This window comes from Aulonocara sp. 'chitande type north' Nkhata Bay, linkage group LG6 (assembly GCF_057382095.1).
Source record: "Aulonocara sp. 'chitande type north' Nkhata Bay isolate Kocher_YH1m ecotype deep benthic linkage group LG6, A_spYH_male_GT1.1, whole genome shotgun sequence".
Lineage (NCBI taxonomy): Eukaryota > Metazoa > Chordata > Actinopteri > Cichliformes > Cichlidae > Aulonocara > Aulonocara sp. 'chitande type north' Nkhata Bay.
In genome coordinates this window covers 30,316,911-30,335,651 of record NC_141349.1, presented here as the reverse complement: position 1 = coordinate 30,335,651, position 18,741 = coordinate 30,316,911, and the positions used below count along the sequence as shown (strand labels likewise).

General features: G+C 40.0%; 1 protein-coding gene across 9 annotated transcripts in view; it reads left to right on the top strand.

Moving 5' to 3' along the window:
* LOC147328088 (myosin-10) overlaps window positions 1-18,741 on the top strand; it is a 71,783-nt gene that overhangs the window by 40,701 nt on the left and 12,341 nt on the right. For 5 of the 9 annotated variants that reach the window (XM_086296242.1, XM_086296240.1, XM_086296238.1 and 2 more), the window contains 19 exons: window positions 471-563; window positions 1,134-1,197; window positions 1,483-1,581; window positions 1,821-1,964; window positions 2,714-2,809; window positions 4,518-4,636; window positions 5,425-5,577; window positions 5,728-5,901; window positions 6,513-6,686; window positions 9,403-9,517; window positions 9,737-9,799; window positions 12,460-12,653; window positions 12,766-12,887; window positions 13,347-13,416; window positions 14,336-14,496; window positions 15,779-15,887; window positions 16,268-16,399; window positions 16,558-16,764; window positions 17,289-17,426. In XM_086296242.1, the coding sequence (XP_086152368.1) occupies window positions 471-563; window positions 1,134-1,197; window positions 1,483-1,581; window positions 1,821-1,964; window positions 2,714-2,809; window positions 4,518-4,636; window positions 5,425-5,577; window positions 5,728-5,901; window positions 6,513-6,686; window positions 9,403-9,517; window positions 9,737-9,799; window positions 12,460-12,653; window positions 12,766-12,887; window positions 13,347-13,416; window positions 14,336-14,496; window positions 15,779-15,887; window positions 16,268-16,399; window positions 16,558-16,764; window positions 17,289-17,426 (2,427 nt within the window). The remainder of the gene's footprint in view (window positions 1-470; window positions 564-1,133; window positions 1,198-1,482; window positions 1,582-1,820; window positions 1,965-2,713; window positions 2,810-4,517; window positions 4,637-5,424; window positions 5,578-5,727; window positions 5,902-6,512; window positions 6,687-9,402; window positions 9,518-9,736; window positions 9,800-12,459; window positions 12,654-12,765; window positions 12,888-13,346; window positions 13,417-14,335; window positions 14,497-15,778; window positions 15,888-16,267; window positions 16,400-16,557; window positions 16,765-17,288; window positions 17,427-18,741) is intronic. The other 4 variants (XM_086296245.1, XM_086296244.1, XM_086296243.1 and 1 more) reach the window with 1 other exon arrangement.

The window sequence follows — 18,741 nt, the reverse complement described above, 5'->3', positions numbered from 1 at the left end:
TTTGGAAACTTGTATGGCTCCGTGTCACCGGGCTCATTTAGTGCGGACAACAAAATAAATACAATTAAAAAACCTTTTAATTCAAAATGATAACAATTTTTTTACTTGATTCACTTTAATTTTCTTTAATTTCTTTTATTTTTAACCCACCACTACATTACTTTTATTCTTTTTAAAGTCTAAGAGGCAAAGAAATTACAAATTACCAGACACACGAATAATCATCTGTAGACATGTTTCTTTTGTCCAACCGTGACACTTGTCATCTTTTCTGTGGCTTTTGTTTGTTCAGTTTAACTCTATGGCGGTAACGTGACGTTTTTCTGTATAAACCAAGTCTTCGGACATCTTCTGCCTTTGTCTGCATGTCTATGTTTGACTTTTCATCGTCAGTGGAAAACTTCTCATAAGTTTATACGTTTTGTGTGTTGACCTTGATGTGGTGACAAAAGATTCCTTTTTTATGATAGGGTGAACTGGAACGGCAGCTTTTACAAGCCAATCCCATCCTTGAATCTTTTGGGAATGCAAAGACTGTGAAGAACGACAACTCGTCACGTTTTGTAAGTACAGAAAAATGATCAGCTAAACTGATTTTTTTCCGCCTCAGGACCACTTTTACTGATCCTGCGTTGGCACCTAGATGAGTTTTAGCAAATGTGTTTATGTCTTGTAACGGTAATTTACAAGACAAGGCCATTTATCTGGATACTGTTGCCTGCTAATCGTTTAGGAGACCTTTGTTATACCGGACCTGCTGGGACTTAAGGCAGCTCTTATTCAGTTATAGACAAAAAGGATCAGTTGTCTCATGTGTTTCTATAGCAGATTATTTTCTCAAATTGTTATTTTTTTTTCTATAATTAAAATATAATTATATATTATTAGAGAAATATCAATGACGGCCTGCATTGCTTTCTACTGGATAAAATGTAATAATCAGCCTCTCAGTCTAAGCATTACTCATGCTTTTGAAGGATTCACGCTGAGTCCTGGAACATTATTCTGCTACCATCAGTGCAGATTCTCACAGCCTCACTGTGCGTTATAAAAGAGCCATTATGTAATCGATTGAATGCCACTCGTGTTGTTTTGTGCACTTCCTGAAAGTTATCTTGTATTAATCTCGACAGGGGAAATTCATCCGGATCAACTTCGATGTCACTGGATACATCGTTGGGGCCAACATTGAAACCTGTATCCTGTTTTAAAACAGAAGTATTCATGTAATGGGGAATTTTAAATTCAGTTTTTTTGGAAGCAAGAATACTTTTGTTCTGTGATCTCAGCCTGGACCATAGAAAAAGAACTGTATAAAATGTTTAACTTTTTCATGTGCTATACATATTCATTTAGTTTAGCATGTGTTTATTTATCTCAGCGACTCCTTTTGTCAACCTTGGACACCAGATAATCCCAAAGCCTGATATGTGGCATGCTGACCCACCAAACAGATCTGGTTTTCTTGACTTTCTGTGCCAGACTTACTGGAAAAATCCAGAGCTATTCGTCAAGCCAAAGATGAGCGTACCTTCCACGTTTTTTATCAGCTGCTGGCTGGAGCCGGGGAGCACCTCAAATGTGAGCAGTCCGAGTTTCAGTAACTCTAAACCATGGCTTGTTTTTGGATTGTATTTTTGTGTAACGCAACCATAGTTTATGCTATTTTACAGTACATACAGCATTAAAATTAGACACCTTATTACGCCTTATTGTTCCTAATGTTATCAGTAGCTCTGTCATGGCCTAATTTTGTGTGAAGTCCATGTGAATCATTTTGGGGGTAAAATTTGTTTTGTTTTCCTGTCTTGTGACCACAGCGGACCTGCTTTTGGAAGGATTCAACAACTACCGCTTCCTGTCCAATGGTAACATCCCAATCCCAGGCCAGCAGGACAAAGACAACTTCCATGAGACCATGGAGGCCATGCACATCATGAGCTTTGGCCATGAGGAGATTCTGGGTATATTTTTAATAACCCAATAAAATAAACATGCATTAAAACTCTCAAACTAGTTAGTTTGCCTTTGCTTGATTGGTAAAGCGATAATTTGGTTCAAGGTTTAAGTTACAGTGAAACCGCAGCTCTCTTCAGTTCTGCGACGTGAGGGTTCAGCAAATTAAAACAGTTAAAACCTGGGTTACTGCAGATTAAGCTGCACATGATTTTCCCCTCTCTTAGAAATAATCAGGAAAGAAAACATATTTTGGCCTAGAACCACTGGAAATGTTCATGTTTGCTAACATAATAAACATGTGGCTCCTTCTGTGGTATTGTACTTTTAGCTAATGGAAAAACCTTTTATTGGATTAAATGACGTATTCCTTCACATCAAATAAAAACTGACTTTAAGGTTAGTATTAATGTAATAATTCTATATAAAAAAGACAAATAAGGTATTTTTATGTTAAAAAATATTCATGCTGTATATTATAACAGATACTGTATTTAACTCAAATTTGGACAGCACAATAAATTGATGAAAGTAAGTTGCCTGGTATAACAGTGAAGTGTTGGATGTGTTCAGCCTGTATTCCACTGTTTAGGAATAACAGTCATTTTTCTGCTGTTTGGGTGTTATTCATTACTAGTTTTGTAAGTTATCTGAGTCTTCTTGCCCTTTTTTTTGTTAACTTTCTAAATATAGTTAATGAAGTAAAATGATGTCATACTCAAGTAATTTTGTTTTCTCTGGATTCTGATATTTGTAGCCATGTTGAAAGTGGTGTCCTCAGTCCTTCAGTTTGGCAACATCGTCTTTAAGAAGGAGAGGAACAGTGACCAAGCTTCTATGCCTGATAATACCGGTAAGTATCCCAGAATTGTGTACACACACACACACACACACACACACACACACACACATATCTGCTCTATAACCTCAGGGGTCAGGTCACCCTCCTCCTCCTGCTGCTTTTCCTCTTCTCATATATATTTCAGCTCTTCTCCTTCACTGTGCACCTCCCTCACGCTGTGCCCCTCATCCACAGCTCAGAGGGGCCTGTGATTTATGTCTGTTCGCTCCCTGCGCCTTGTCAGCTTGCCATTAAACCACATCATTGAGAGGATTTACTCCTGAAGGAAATGGGGCACAGCCGTGCAGTTCCTCCACATGTGGCACTGCATATTTGGCACTTAACAGAGCGATACGGGGGGAGAGGATGAGTCTGATGCCAATGATCCAACTCAGTTAGATATTTCCAAATTCAACAGCAGAAATCAGGACTGAAGCAGATGGTTTTTTTTGTTGTGTTTTTTTAAATAGTCAGTTTTGGCTATCTAGAACGGATTCTGCTTTTTCTAATTTTCCACAAGCTCCAGCCACATAAAATATAACACTGTTCCAGAAACATTTCTCATGAAAACTGTAGTAAATCTTAATATTAGTCATTAAAAGAAAACAGCAAAGCTCACCTATGTTTTTTCACAGATTATATATTCTGTTTATATATCAGTTAGATGATCTAATACTCAGACAGTGCTGCTAAAGTAGTTTTGGGGAAAAACCGTGTCTCATTCGAGTAACTCTTGAAAACCAAACTTTTTTTCCTCTACGCATTTAATAATTTCTGCTTCATGTTTGATTTCTATTAGGTACGAGCCACAGTTACACAAATTAAAATACTGTGGGAAATATAGGTTGTGTATGAAAGCCTTGCGTTGGGAATTGTGGCTGCCGACTTCATGAGAAAGAGAGCGGGGAGCATATTTGGGTGAATGGATGAATGAAGTACTCTGTTATGAACTAATGCTCTCAAGCTTGGTGAGCAAGTTGCATCCACTCAGGTGGTGCCTGCTAATTAGTAAGTAAGTAATTAGCAAATAACATAAAAAAGCAGTGCTACAGTGTCACATACTATTATAGATAGCCGCACAGCTAGCTAGATTACTTTTCATCTAATTCGAGAAAAAGGCTGTAAAAGTAACTGACACCACAAACACACAGGTTCAGCTGGTGACACAGCTTAGCAGAGTCACTCACATTAGTCATGATCCTAATGACCTGAAACTTTTAGCCTTTAATACAGTTTCACCAGGTTATCTATAAAAACAATATCATTCATTAGCAACAGAGAACAAAACTGCAGTTTTCCTGAATCGCCCAAGTCCATCCACACAGATCAGATATCCTGTCGGTGAAAATGCTCGAATTTACAGCAGAAAGAAACACGTTTAGATGGCAAACAGTCTGAGTTGCACCTTTCTACTAAGCGTGTTATCTACCATGATTCTGATTCACCCAATCACACGTTCATAAAGTGCTTTTTATCAATAGCCAAGCACTTTACTTAACATTCACACAGTTAAACTCCACTGACCTTCTGATTGGCAGATGACCCACTTTTAACACCTGAGCCACAGCAAAGAGCCTAGAGCCTGATACTATAAATGGTTCCTACACATTAAGTAATTTCTGCTTTCTGTTTTATATCGTGAACTGTTGGTGCATGCAGGTTGAAATCCACTGTAGGACTGATTTTCTTCTGATGTAAATGAAGTTGTTTTGCTCTCCAGCTGCTCAGAAGCTCTGCCATCTGCTGGGGATGAATGTAATGGAGTTTACCAGAGCCATCCTGACTCCCAGGATCAAAGTGGGGAGAGACTACGTCCAGAAAGCTCAGACTAAAGAGCAGGTCAGTTTGCTTTGTTTTGGGGGTTTTTCTATTGACTAATGTAATGTGTTTCCTCTTTTGTTCTTGAGATCTTTGGTAACAGATTAACTGTATATTGATTGTTTAACTAAAAAATGCATTTGTGTTTTTTCTGCTAGATAGCTGCATAATACAGCTGTCTTGTTAGATGAGTTAAGGGGGCATCCAGAGCTCATGCGGTTAAAATTCTGCTTCAGGTTGTGTGTACAAAGTGTTAGATGAACTGTACCTGGGCCTTTTCCAAATCATTGTTACAACAGCTTCCTCAGTCTGTGTGGGTCCTTGTCCTAACCCCTTGTAAAGCATAGTTTCAGGCTGCTTCTGCATACTAAACGTTGTAAAACTTGTAACTTATGTTCCTTATGTGCAACCCCAGGGCTCTCTCGCTGTGAGGCATTGGTGAAAGCACTAAGTCAGGGAAGTCAAAATAACGAAAGCTTATAGTCAAAACAGTTTAAAAAAAAATAAAAGCATAAAGAATGTTATTTTGAACTTTTCTACATTCATTTGTTAAATGAAGCATTGGAAATTTAAAGTGCAGTAGTCCTGCAGACTGATACAGATCCAGCTGTCATCCGAGCATTTCGGATAAAAAGTCTCAGAAAGAAAACGTGAGTGCAACTAGAAGTGTGTTTGTAGAATTCATTTAGTTTCAGCCCACACACACTTATGTCTTTTTTGTTGTTGTTGTTGTTCCCGTGCCACATTCAGCTCTTTTCTCTGTTTATTGTTTTGTCACGGTCTTCTTTTTTCACACTTTCTCTCTGCAGGCGGACTTTGCTGTCGAGGCCCTGGCTAAAGCTACGTATGAGCGTCTGTTCCGCTGGCTTGTCCATCGCATTAATAAAGCCCTGGACCGAACCAAACGGCAGGGTGCCTCCTTCATCGGTATCCTGGACATTGCTGGTTTTGAGATCTTCCAGGTCTGAATTTAAATCTTTTAGTCCTTTAATGACAAAGTTTATCTATTTATTTTTATTTGCCACGTGGTTAGTGGTTGTCAGGTTGTGTCATTGGTAATTATTTCCAGTGATGATGATGTTCTTGCTTGTGTCGATCTTCTTCTCGTTCAGCTGAACTCGTTTGAGCAGCTCTGCATCAACTACACCAACGAGAAGCTGCAGCAGCTCTTCAACCACACCATGTTCATCCTGGAGCAGGAGGAGTACCAGAGGGAGGGCATCGAGTGGAGCTTCATAGACTTCGGCCTCGACCTGCAGCCCTGCATCGACCTCATCGAGAGACCGGTCAGTTCCATTATTAGCTTTTGTCAATTAGATTCATTCTCCTTAGAACTGAAGTTGGAGAATGTTTTAACTTTAATCTTTCTTTACTTATTTACCAACTAAATTACAATAGTTAATATTTCCTTTTAGTCATGCACTGCTTCATTCTATTTAACAAATGTCCTTTTTATTCCTGTTAATGCCTAATAAAGAAATAAAGCTTGAAGTCTAAATCAGAAGAATAGTAGTCTTTTTTCTGGACAAAAAAAAAAAAAATATATATATATATTTTGGGGGGGTTGCTTTCGGGATTAAAGAGTTTTTTTTCTGCCACAAACCACAAATTTCAAAACATAACAAAAGCCAAAAATCACATCTTCTGACAGCATGGGGGAATAATTCACGTAGTTGTCCTGGTGTGATATCATGAAGATATCATGAAGAATATCACACCAGGAAAAAAATGGCTCAGAGTTCAAGCAGTGCGAGACACGTGTTTCTGTTAAAGGCAATATGCCAGAGAAACTATTTTGAAAACGAAATGAGATCCGTTGTCTTTGTGTGTCGATGCTATATTCCTGTCCAGCCTCTCTGCAGTCTTAACGTCCTGTCCTGTGTTATGACTCCTCCAGGCGAACCCTCCAGGCGTGTTGGCTCTGCTGGATGAGGAGTGCTGGTTCCCTAAAGCCACAGACAAGACATTTGTAGACAAGCTGATCCAGGAGCAGGGCACGCACACCAAGTTTCAGAAGCCCCGGCAGCTCAAAGATAAGGCCGACTTCTGCATCATCCACTATGCCGGCAGGGTATGCTTGTGTTTTTTGTGGGGTTTTTGTGTTTTTTTTATCTCTATAAAAATCAGCCGGTTCCTGTTGCTGCCTCCCTGACTGTTCAGGATGTTTGATGCTTGTTTTTAGGCCATGATAAGCTAGCTCTTTTAAAAAGAATCCCTCAGTTCAGCCACACAGGTGAGAAAGTAATCAGAGTGACAGTCACAGCTGCTACAGCTGATATCATCACACTTATGCTTCAGTTTACCATAATCCTCTTTTCTGAATCCCTCTTCCATCCCTGAAAAGTCGCTGACTGTCAGAGGTCACATAAAACGCTGACACATACTTCTCCTGTGGGGGGATTTCAGGGAAACACTGAAACAGCTTGATTTATATTTCATCGTGAGGGAGTGGGTTTGGATAGTCCGTGGTGTTCCGCAACAGAGCGCAGCATTTGTCTCGTAGGGAGACCCACAGAGTAGCACATCTGCTTATCATTGTGTGGACTGTGTTGTTTCACGCCTCAATATTTCAAAAACTGAAAGATTCCAGCTGTAGGAACGTCTGCCGTGGAGAAAAATCTGTAGCACGACGAAGCCAAACGCTGCAAATGTTGTTAACACAGGTGTGCACAGAGAAAAACGATCTCACTCAGAGTGGTGTGGAAATGTTTCTTGATTTTTACACTTCTACAATCAGAAAAGATGAAAAGTCTTGTATGTGTTTGGTTTTTAGGGAACATGTGATTCAAGCAGTGACAGATGATGCACAAACTATGAAATGGAGAATTTTTTGCTAACATCAGACATGATGTTAGGTTGTGTTGCTTTTTATTGAACAGCATCTTTGTTAGCTTCAAACTGCACAGATGGGAAATTAACATTTTTATAGTTTTTGCTTTCAAGCATGAAATATTCTGACTTACAGGTCTTTAAAAGTGAATGGATCCTAAATAAATGGGGAGTTTATTATATAAATAATGACCAGCAAACATTTTCACGTTGAATTACCATCTTGACGTCTAGTCTGGGTTGTAATATATCTCCGAAATAAAAGTTGTGCCGACCTTGGAGACATAACAAAATAATATTGCTTGTTGAGCATCACTTGGATGTTCAAGTTGGATTTTCCAGCTACGAAAAAGCTTGTGTTGGAAGAAAAACCTCTGTACCGAAGAATAGTAGTAGTTGTCTTTTATCGACTACAACAAAAAAACACAAAATATTCTCTTTTTTTTTTTTTTTTTTTTTTTTCTTTTCTAAATGACATCAGAAACAGCAGTATGCGACATTACGTGATGGCAGAGCTTCAGTTCATCCTTTGTCATTTTTTTTTTTTTTTTTTTTTTAAATAAATAGGACAGGGGGAATGAATGAGAGAGAGAGGGGGAGAGAAAGAAAGAAAACCAAAGGGGAGAAGAGACGGTGAGAAGGGGGGGGAAGAGAGAGAAAAAAAAAAACAAACTCCTGGGTCACCTGTATGGAGAAAAAACAAACAAACAAACAAACAAAAACAAACAGAGGAGACAGCAAACAACAAAGAGCAACATAATAATAGAGAAAACAAAGTACCATCACAATAACAACACAAAATATTCTCAAGAGAAGAGTAAGAAAGTGTACCATGAAAGGTAAACTTGAACTGTTCACCTCTCGCTCTGGAGTCCGATTCTCATCCAACTGTGCTAAATGATCCTGATACAGAGTTTATAAAGCTGCAGGAGGTAGAGAGGCCTGTCCCATGAGGTCCGCGCTTCTCCAGTCTAAATGTTTGGGCAAGATACTATCACTGCGTGCATGAAAGCACCTACATAGCTCTTTAAGTTGGTAAAATAAAGCACTGTGAATGTGGCGTGTACGTTTTTAGAATAAAAAACACCTTATAGGTCATAGTGACAGTTAAATTCACCATGAAGTTCACAATGATTGAGACAGAATTTACACATAGATATACGTTAATGGGCTTCCAAATGTTAAAAATGTAATAGATTACATTTTGGTTAACCATATCATTTATGTATACCTGTCAGCGATGATCATTCAGAAATGATCAAATCTTTTCTGTTAGAAAGATACAAATAAATGAGATAAAGTTAACAAAATAAACTTTATTTATCCCAAAGGTGGGGAATTAGTGTCTGAGCAGCCAAATATTTTAAACTTTGAAATAAAGTCGTTTTTTTTCTTCATTATACATTTGTTTATTTTTGGGTGGCTTTTTGTTATTTTTCAATTATAATATAAAAAAGAAATGAAGCAGAATGTCAATAAAGCAAGACAAACAGACAATATCAGAAAGATGGAACGATACTGTACGAATGAGCGCACTTACATAAACAATAGAAAAAAACTTAATTGAGTAACACCTAACAAATTTCCTGGATCTGTGACTCTGCACAGACACTCGATCAGTCCACGCTCACCTGTCTCATCCTTAATCAGCTCACTGAGCTCGTCCATATTGTGCAAACACCGGCCGTTCCCCGTGATAACCAGCTGTGAAACTCTGTCCCTTCCACCGTGGTTTCATTGGCATCAATATGTTTTGTAAAACAAAACAGCCACATCAGGATAAAGCTAGGAACATGAGAACATGAGAGCTTTTGCAACTCATCATACGGCCTGGAAAAAGTGATATTTTTATTTTATTTTTTTCCTTTCTGTTTTTAATATGAGTTAATGTTAAAAACCAAAATGTCTTATAGATAATAGTGCATTTTTCTGAGCTATACCTCTAATTACTCTTACAGGTGGACTACAAGGCAGATGAGTGGCTAATGAAGAACATGGACCCTCTGAATGACAACGTGGCGACACTTCTCCATCAGTCAACTGACAAGTTTGTGGCTGAACTGTGGAAGGATGGTAACGTACCAGCTACTTATCTCTGAACGCTTAAGTCAGCTGTAACAACTACAACCAACTGGTTCTATTAATACTTCCTGTAGTTCATTATGTTTGTACCTGTTTGCTTTTCTACATCTACATGTCTGTCATGGAAGCCTACTAACAGCAGCAGCTGTCTGCCTCGTTTACCCTTTTCTAAGAGCGCCCCATCCTTGTCTCTCTCTCTCTGTGTTGTAGAGATTCAGACCATTCAAAGGGCCTCATTCTATGACAGTGTCACTAGTCTGGATGAGCCGGCAGGTGAATGACTGGGTCGTGCTGGGCCAGAATCATAGTTGAAAGTGACCTGTTGGTACATTTCCGCCCAGATCTGGCTCTGTGCTTCATGCTTCAGCCAATGTCCGTCATAGCTGCAGTGGCTCCCATCTGCTTCCAGGCTGCATGGCTCCCTTGTCTCAGCCAAAAGCAGTAGTGCCCAGTTCCTAAATAAGCTAGAGTAGAATATAGTCATTGTCTCTCTTTAGTCGAACCAATGTGCTTTAATTTGTTTCGGTGTGTTAGTGGGCTGACATGGGGTCTTGTGATCTTTGTATGTCCAGCTGCCCTGAAGCAAGCAACAGGAATCTAGTGCAGCTGTGTCTGAGTCTGATTGCTGTTTATTCTTCCCTTTGTCCCCCATCAGTGATGTGAAACATCCACAAGCAAATGAAGGATTTGAAACTCTACTGAAGAATATTTAATAACATTATTTTCCTGCCTTCCTCCTGTCCCTAGACACAGTGGCAGAGAATTAAAACCAGATGTGGAATTTTGCTTTGGCTCTGAGCTCACATATCACTGTGGAGGGTCCAGAAAGCAGGTCGTGTATCACCTCGGTTAAACTCAGGAGTCTGTGATTGTAATTATGATTTAACTGCGGGGGCATTAATAAATAGTGATGGGGGGAAAATATCAATCACAGCATATTGCATCCCTCCCTCTTGCAGTGTGATTATTAAAACTTACAGGCACTCTAAACTCGTTCACCCTCCAGCCTGACTTATTTACTGAATAAACTGAAATGACACATTACTGAATAATATTACTGAATAATAATGAGAGACAAAGGTATCTGTATAGAATAAGTAATACTTGCTTTTTGTTACTTTTCCAGTTTTTAAGATATAAGTTATTATAAATGTGTTTTTTCTTGTTACATTTTGTAATGTAGTATGGTGAGCTACTTATGACACACCCCTTTTTATAAGTGACATATGGGTCAGTCCACTTGCTCCCACCCCCTGATAGACTTTTCCAGTACTGTTCCAAACAAATCAGCTGACTCTAAGGAGGTCACCTGTTATATGAGATGACCCAAAGTCTGTGTTTAATCAGGTGTTAAGACTTACAGGTTTTAGGTTTTGTCAGTGAAGCTTGTGTAAAGTTGTCTGTTGGAATTACTGTTGATCACATCCTGAGGTCCATCGTAACAGGCAGAGGCAGGGATGTCTCACTGCTAACATGAGTCTGAGTCTGTTTAACAGCTGGTTTCAGGTTTAGTTCAAATCAGTATTTCCTGTTATACTGGAGGTTTTTTAAGCACAGCAGGCCGTTAAATGATAATATACAAGAGGATAGTGATGATGAAGGGTTTAGTTTGTTTTTGTTTGTTTGTTTTGTTGAGGTCATTCAAAAGCAGAACGTGATGGTCAAAATACATCATGTTCGAGTTGTGGGTCTTAAATGAAGTTCAGACTCACAATAACGTGTCATAAAGTTACCTCAGCTGCTCAAACCCACAAGCAAGTAGATCTCACAAGTACAGGTCGTCCCACTGCCGTGGCCCTAACCTCCGAAAAGTTATTGTTTTTTCTTCAAAACCTTGATTTTTTTTTTCCACAATCAAAAGCGCTTCATCTTAAGAAAAAATCACTCAAAAGTGCTCATGTTTATACTTAGGTATGTTCCTTCACAAGAGCAACTCACACTGTAGTTTATTTTAAGAACGCATACACCATCCTGCTCTCAGAAATATCTGGTAGAGCACCAAATCCAACACAAAATCCACAGAAAACTGAAAACTATATTAATCCAGCTGTTTTGGATCTAGCTGTTCCCTCTGTTTCCCACACATATATTTTACTGAGGCAGGCCACTCTAATATATTTTCCCATCCCACTATAAAAAGAGACAAATTTTAGCATTTTTTGTTTCTATTTTTTCATCATCTAAGAAAATAATACCATCCATGATCAGTTTACTGACTGACAACCCCCTCGCTCTTATTTAGAAGGTTAAGTCACTGCTAACCAGCTACCCGTGGCGTTTCCCATCTCGTGTTTCCCATAACGACTCGCTTGTTGGCAAAGTTGTTGTTGTTTATGTTGTTGTTGGTGTCTTCAAAATCATTTGGCAAGAGGATCTCTTAAAGAGGCGGCTGATTATTACCGTTCAGTTATTTATTAATGTAACAGGTGTAGTTCTCTCTTATTTTGCTAGTCATGGTTAACCCTGAGTTAACACTGAGTGATGCTTTTTAAAAGAAGTTATCAAAAAGTATATGCACTGTTTGCTGTCTTATAGTTACGAAACTTTCTTATTATAACTTTAATGTTATTATCTTAGCAGTATGAAAGTGCAGTTGTTGTTTTTTTTATCAAAGGCACTGAAATATTGAAAAGCATGAATTTAGCCGCCATCGAACACCCACAGAAAGGTTCCTCTCACCACGGAGTCGTGTGTGTACAGTGTTTAAACTAAGAAACAGTTTGGCTAAATGTTTCATCTCCACCTGCAGAAACAAGCGATACTTTTAGACTCTTGACTGCTGCTTTGGTAGACTGCCTTCATTTGATAGTTTTCATTCATCTGCACTCGGTCATGTAGCCACATTATGCCACCGTGCTGCTACCACTTGTTCCTGCGGTGACCATCTCAGAAATACACAGACTCACAATAATATGTTCCCGTCACCCCTCCAGTCGACCGCATCGTGGGACTGGACCAGGTGGCAGGAATGAACGAGACGGCGTTTGGTGCCACCTACAAAACGAAAAAGGGCATGTTTCGTACGGTGGGACAGCTCTACAAAGAGTCACTCACTAAGCTTATGGCCACACTGAGGAACACCAACCCCAACTTTGTCCGCTGCATCATCCCCAACCACGAAAAAAGAGTAAATACTTTTACTATCTAACTTAAGTGGGAAGTCTGGGACTCCTTTAAAAAAATAAAATATGGTAAAGTTTCTGTTTCTGTATTTAAGAGTGTATCATTTCCTCCTTCAGGCTGGGAAACTTGAGCCTCACCTGGTTCTGGACCAGCTCAGGTGTAACGGAGTCTTGGAGGGGATTCGTATCTGCAGACAGGGCTTCCCCAACCGCATCGTCTTCCAGGAGTTTAGACAGCGGTGAGAAACATCACCACTTTTTTTTAACTCCCAAAAGGTTGATTCTGTTCATCTGGACGTAGCGTTTTCATTTGGAGAAACGTTTCATCACTCATCCAAGTGACTTTTTCAGCCTCAGCTAACTGCAGGTTTCCCCAGTCTGCACAATGACTGAAACTAGTCCACTGAATGAACAATGGGCTGTGAGGTCAGTTCCTTGATCATTATTATGCAAATTGTCATGAACATTGATCAACAACCATTGATCAACAACCAATGGCCCTGAGAACCATTCACAGAGAGGTGGGGAACGGCTGCAATCACAGCACGGAAAGTGCTACGTCCAGATGAACAGTATCAACCTTTTGTGATTTACTTACCTGGATGATTGAGCATCCAAGTAAATAAATTTTTAACTCTTTATTTTTTCTTTTCAAGAAGAAAACTCACTTATTCACACTTTGTTCTCTTTGCACACAGATATGAAATCCTTACACCCAACGCTATCCCCAAGGGTTTCATGGATGGGAAACAAGCCTGTGAGAGAATGGTAATGCTATCTTTCCTGATCCTGTGATGGTTGTTGGATATATACACCACTGCTGATAGGAGAACACTTCTGACACATCCAAAAACAAAGTGAAACAGACTTCAAGGCTCAATCCACACTGATTGAAGGAAACTTTACATTTAACCCATAAACAGAAGCAAAAACATTTACAGGTTTGAATATGCCCAGGACGAGCACTGACTGGACAGTCAACCTGGAGGGGCTGTCAAAATGTTAATTTGTCTTTTTAAATGTCTGTGAAGGTTCTCAGTCATCCAGGTCATCCAGTCAAAGCTCCTTTGACTGTCTTTTTAAATGTTTTCTAAACTTGACTAGACAAGAGTTCTCATTAATACAACAGCTTTCAGTCTTAAACAAAAGAAATCAGGCCACATACCTCAAACCAAGAGTGGAAATTCCCTCCACACCACATATGAATAGAGTTCCTGGGTCCAGAACGATTTCTGGATCTGAAAATTTGTGACATTTTCTTGGAAGCCATCAAACTACCAGTTTTCATTTTACCCCATTTTACCCCTCAGCCATAGAAGGCTGATGGGGTATTGGGTGACATGGACAGTTTGTGAATGCAATAACTCAAGAAGGACGTCATCTAGGATCTCCAACCTGATACCATATGTGCGTCTACCAAAATGCTGAGGGGTAGCACAGTATTTTGTTTATTTTTATATGCATTTGTGTAGATGTCGCCTGAAATGTCCAGCCTGACCTCATCTTGCAATGGTAAAGAATCCTTCCAAAAAATTCCTTCATCTAGATCTGGATTGACACTAAGAGTTAGTCAGGCCTGACCTACGCTAAAAGTTTGTAACTTGAATAAATCTATTAATCTCTGTGGTAGAGGTTGTTTAAGCCCGTGCAGTTTATTCATCTACAACTTACTGTGTTCCTTTTATAGATCCAAGCCCTGGAGCTGGACCCCAACCTGTTCCGGATTGGTCAAAGTAAGATCTTCTTCAGAACTGGTGTTCTGGCTCATCTGGAGGAGGAGCGAGACCTAAAGATCACTGACATAATCATCTACTTCCAGTCCGTGTGCCGTGGATACTTAGCCCGCAAGTGAGTCTTTATATCGCTGTATGTGCTGCTACATATGGGTTATTCCCATATAATAGTTTACATCCTACAGTCTACAATACTCGGTCGTTTGCGCCCCCTTCCTTTCCTGTACTCTCTGGCTGACCTTCTTGTAGTATTGCTAGTAAGTCACCTGTCACATGCTTAATCAATCAGAGCCTCTAGCGGATTCTTGTACCCCAGTGTATTAGTTTTTACGACTCCCTGGAGAGCCTATATTTTTGAGTTTCTATGGTGAGAACAAATGTAAAGGTTTGAAACCCAGAGTGCACTTTGGGATGGAGATCCAGCTGCTCAAACCAGCCCCCGTGGTGGTCTGAGGCAACTGGTTCAGCAAGTGTAAATGTATCTGTGGTGTTTGTTTGCATGTTTATCTTAATGCTTCAAAATATTCTGCCATGTTTTATTAAGCCCGGGGTATTCAACATATTAAGAAAATCAAATAGAAGTGATGTGCAGGTCATCGTTTTTATTGCTGCGCAAAAGAAGAAGCATCACTATTATTATTCTGTTATCATTCATGTCTAAAATACAATGATGAAATGCGCAGCTGGAAAATGAGACCATTAGGTAACTGTTGGTAATAGATCTGGAAAGCTTTTCCGCTTTAGGGAGCGTTAGAGCGAGTTTGAGCTCTGCGTCGATTTTACCTTTCCTGTTTGATTCACTCACTCTGGATGCGGACGACCTCTGCATCTGCCAAATGGTGATTGTTTGAAAAATGCTCCGAAATAAGGAAGGGAGAATGGAAGCTCACCGGGAATGGAAGAACTGTGAAAAAATCAAAAACTTCAGAGATCGGAAGATACAACATGAGAGGCACAACAGTGGCTGCAGTGGACACTGTTCACTGTTCTTAACATTTCGCTCTTCTCCGCGGCTGGCTGACGGCCCAACAACAGCACAAACAAGAGTGGCCCACAGGCCGGTTGTAACACATACTTTGTACACTCCCTCTCCGCAGATGGGACATCCCCGAAGTGCCAGTGGAGAGCAAACATGCCACCATTGCTGAAACATAAAATTCTGCTTTAGGCTGCAGGAGGCTCCAAAAACGCATCATGCACTGCTCAGCACAAAGTTGCACTCTTAACCACATACGTGCACTTACGGTCTTGTTTTTTTAACCGGAAAGGTGGTGATATGTCAGTGCACCCTAACATACAAATTATTATTTTAAAAAAGTGGTCAATTGATGTCGCTCGGCTATAGTGCAACAAAAACAAAAAAGCTCAGATATTGATCTCTCATTTTGTTCTCTTAGAGCCTTCGCTAAGAAGCAGCAGCAGCTGAGTGCCCTGAAGGTCCTGCAGAGGAACTGTGCTGCTTATTTGAAGCTGCGACACTGGCAGTGGTGGAGACTCTTCACCAAGGTGAGAACCACGACACCAACCTCTGACAGCAAAAGATGGCTCTTATATCGCTCGTATCAGCCCTCCAACTCTGCTAAAGCCCTAAGGCCCTACTTTTTCAGAAATCAGTGTTCAGATTTCTCTGGCAGAATTTCTTAATCCAAACAGTCTGTCAGTCTGTTTGATATAACTCGGCTTGGTCCTAATCATGTTAATCCATTAATTACATTAGAGGGAATAATTACATATGGCAGGAAAGTGCTGATAATAAGAAAAATGCTACTTGCTGTAGTAAAACTACTGGCTTTCTACCATTAACCGGCCAGTATGACCGTGAAAAAAAAATTGTATTCATTCTGTTTAGTATTTAAAATGTCTAATTTTGTTCCTCTCTCACTCAGGTGAAGCCGCTGCTGCAGGTCACCAGGCAGGAGGAGGAGCTGCAAGCCAAAGACGAGGAGCTGGTAAAAGTGAAGGAGAGGCAACTTAAGGTGGAAAATGAGCTGGTGGAGATGGAGAGGAAACACCAGCAGGTAAAAATATCTCAACTTATAAGTAAATCTTTCTCCTGAATTATAATTTATTAAAATCTATTGATGACGGCTTCAGGGAAATTGCACGTTCATAGTTTTTGGAAGGACTTGTAGCCGTGAAGGTGGTACACATTTTCTGAATTGTTTCTTCTCTCCAGCTCCTCGAGGAGAAGAATATTTTAGCAGAGCAGCTCCACGCGGAGACGGAGCTGTTCGCCGAGGCTGAAGAGATGAGAGTTCGTCTCCTCTCCAGGAAGCAAGAGCTGGAGGAGATCCTTCACGACCTGGAGTCCAGGGTGGAGGAGGAGGAGGAGAGGAACCAGAGCCTGCAGAATGAGAAGAAGAAGATGCAGTCGCACATCCAGGTTTACGTCATCTCCTCTTTATATAGTTTGAAACACAACCTTCTCTTATTTTTCTATTTGATGCTTCAACATCCAGCTAAGTGTTTACACTGTAACAATGACGGATGCTCATTAAGTTTCAAATACTGAGGTCGGCATACCCATCATCTGTTTGTGAAAGATGATTTTTTTTCATTTGAATATTAAATGATCCTAAAGACACTTTTCCTTGTTTTATTTTTTAACCTTTGATTATTTTAAATGAGATATCTCTTTTGTTTGTGTTGTTCAGTTTGTATATTGGATGAAACCCAGAGAAGCTGATGAATCAGATTAACTCTAAAGTGACTTGAAGCATTAAAAATGAGGATGTTTTTTTCCTATTTTGCTTCGAGATCACTTGGTCATAAATATTTAATCTGTACAGACGTGGTTGTGATTTTGGGCTTTAAAGAAATGAGTGTGTTAAACTTTCATCTGTATGGAAACTGCAGATTTTGCCATCTTCATGTTACAAATGTTTGTGTGCCGTGTTCTTCCTACAGGACCTGGAGGAGCAGCTGGATGAGGAGGAAGCTGCAAGACAAAAACTGCAGCTGGACAAAGTGACCGCTGAGTCGAAGATCAAGAAAATGGAGGAGGACATTTTGCTGCTGGAGGACCAAAACTCCAAGTTTCTCAAGGTGAGGCAATTTTAGCTGAAAATGAAGGTTCAAACAAAACCCAGAAAGTAGAGGAAGCTCTTTAAGGTGGAATCATTAAAGGCTTATCGGCGCTGGATGTTCTAGCCTGCATGCTAAAGCATGCTTGGGCAAGATGTTGAACCCTGAGTTGCTCCTGAAGCGTTCATCAGAGTGTGAGTGTTAGATAGAAAGATAGATAGAATGCTGCTAGTGTGAACGAGTGAACAAGACATGTTGTATAAAACTTCATGTTAACTCAGTGAACATCAGAGACAGCAGTAAATTACACTGTATGCTGTTCTTTAAACATCTGAGCGAAACATTTAGAAACTGAAGTCTGTTATTACAGACTTCTTAATAAGTGAACAGGGGCCTGATGCTGGACAGAAACAAGTACAAACTCAGACTGAGGAAGGCCTTAAAACTGATTAGCGTCGGCTGCAGCTCTTCCTCTGCATGACGGTGACGCGTCGCCTGCTACCTTAAATAGCAGCCTGTGCAATGAAGGGTGCTGCTGTCTACCATCTGCTTTCTAATCTCATCACAAAGCTAAATAGAGGAAATGGTTAGCTGTATGGCACAGTTAATAGATGGTGCTGGTTATAGTCCCACCAGTTAATAAGACTTTGAAGCTCATGACTGTTCCTCCTCATTGATCTGTCTGTTCTCTGTAAAGTGTAATGATGCAACTCAGATAAAGTAGAAGATCCTGCAATTTTTCAGTCAGTGATTACAGTTTATTATACTAGATTCAGGTAACTGGAATGTTATTCTGCAGTTTATAAATGTGTGTGGAGAGCTGTTTACTTACGTTTCAATCAATTTGGTCTGTAACCAAACTTGTAAATGTGTGCAGAGAGAGAAGTCTGTAACTCAAAGGTTTAGTTTTCAGTGTCAGGCCTCTAAATACCACCACAGGGAACCTTTATATATGATCGCAGTGGTGGATGCTCATGTTAAACACGGCCAAAGGTTCAAAGAATGAGCTGAAAGATAAAAACACTCAGTTTCAGATATTTGTTTCTACTTTTGGGTTTGAATTATGTCACTGAGAGAGAGCCGCTACCATCTCATCATTATCTCAGCCACACAGCTGCAGGCATCACTCGCCTGCCTCTTAATCCTTTCTCTGTTTTTTTGAGAGGAGCAGACAATCAGAAGAAAGTTTGTTTGAAACATCGGGTTAGCTAAGAGGGCAGAACCTGAGGCAGAGTAAAAGATTAAAAATAATGATGGGAAAGCAGCCTGCAAAACGGTATTAAGGTAAAACTAATGAGTTTTTCCTTCCCACTGTCGCCAAATTCTTGCTCACAGG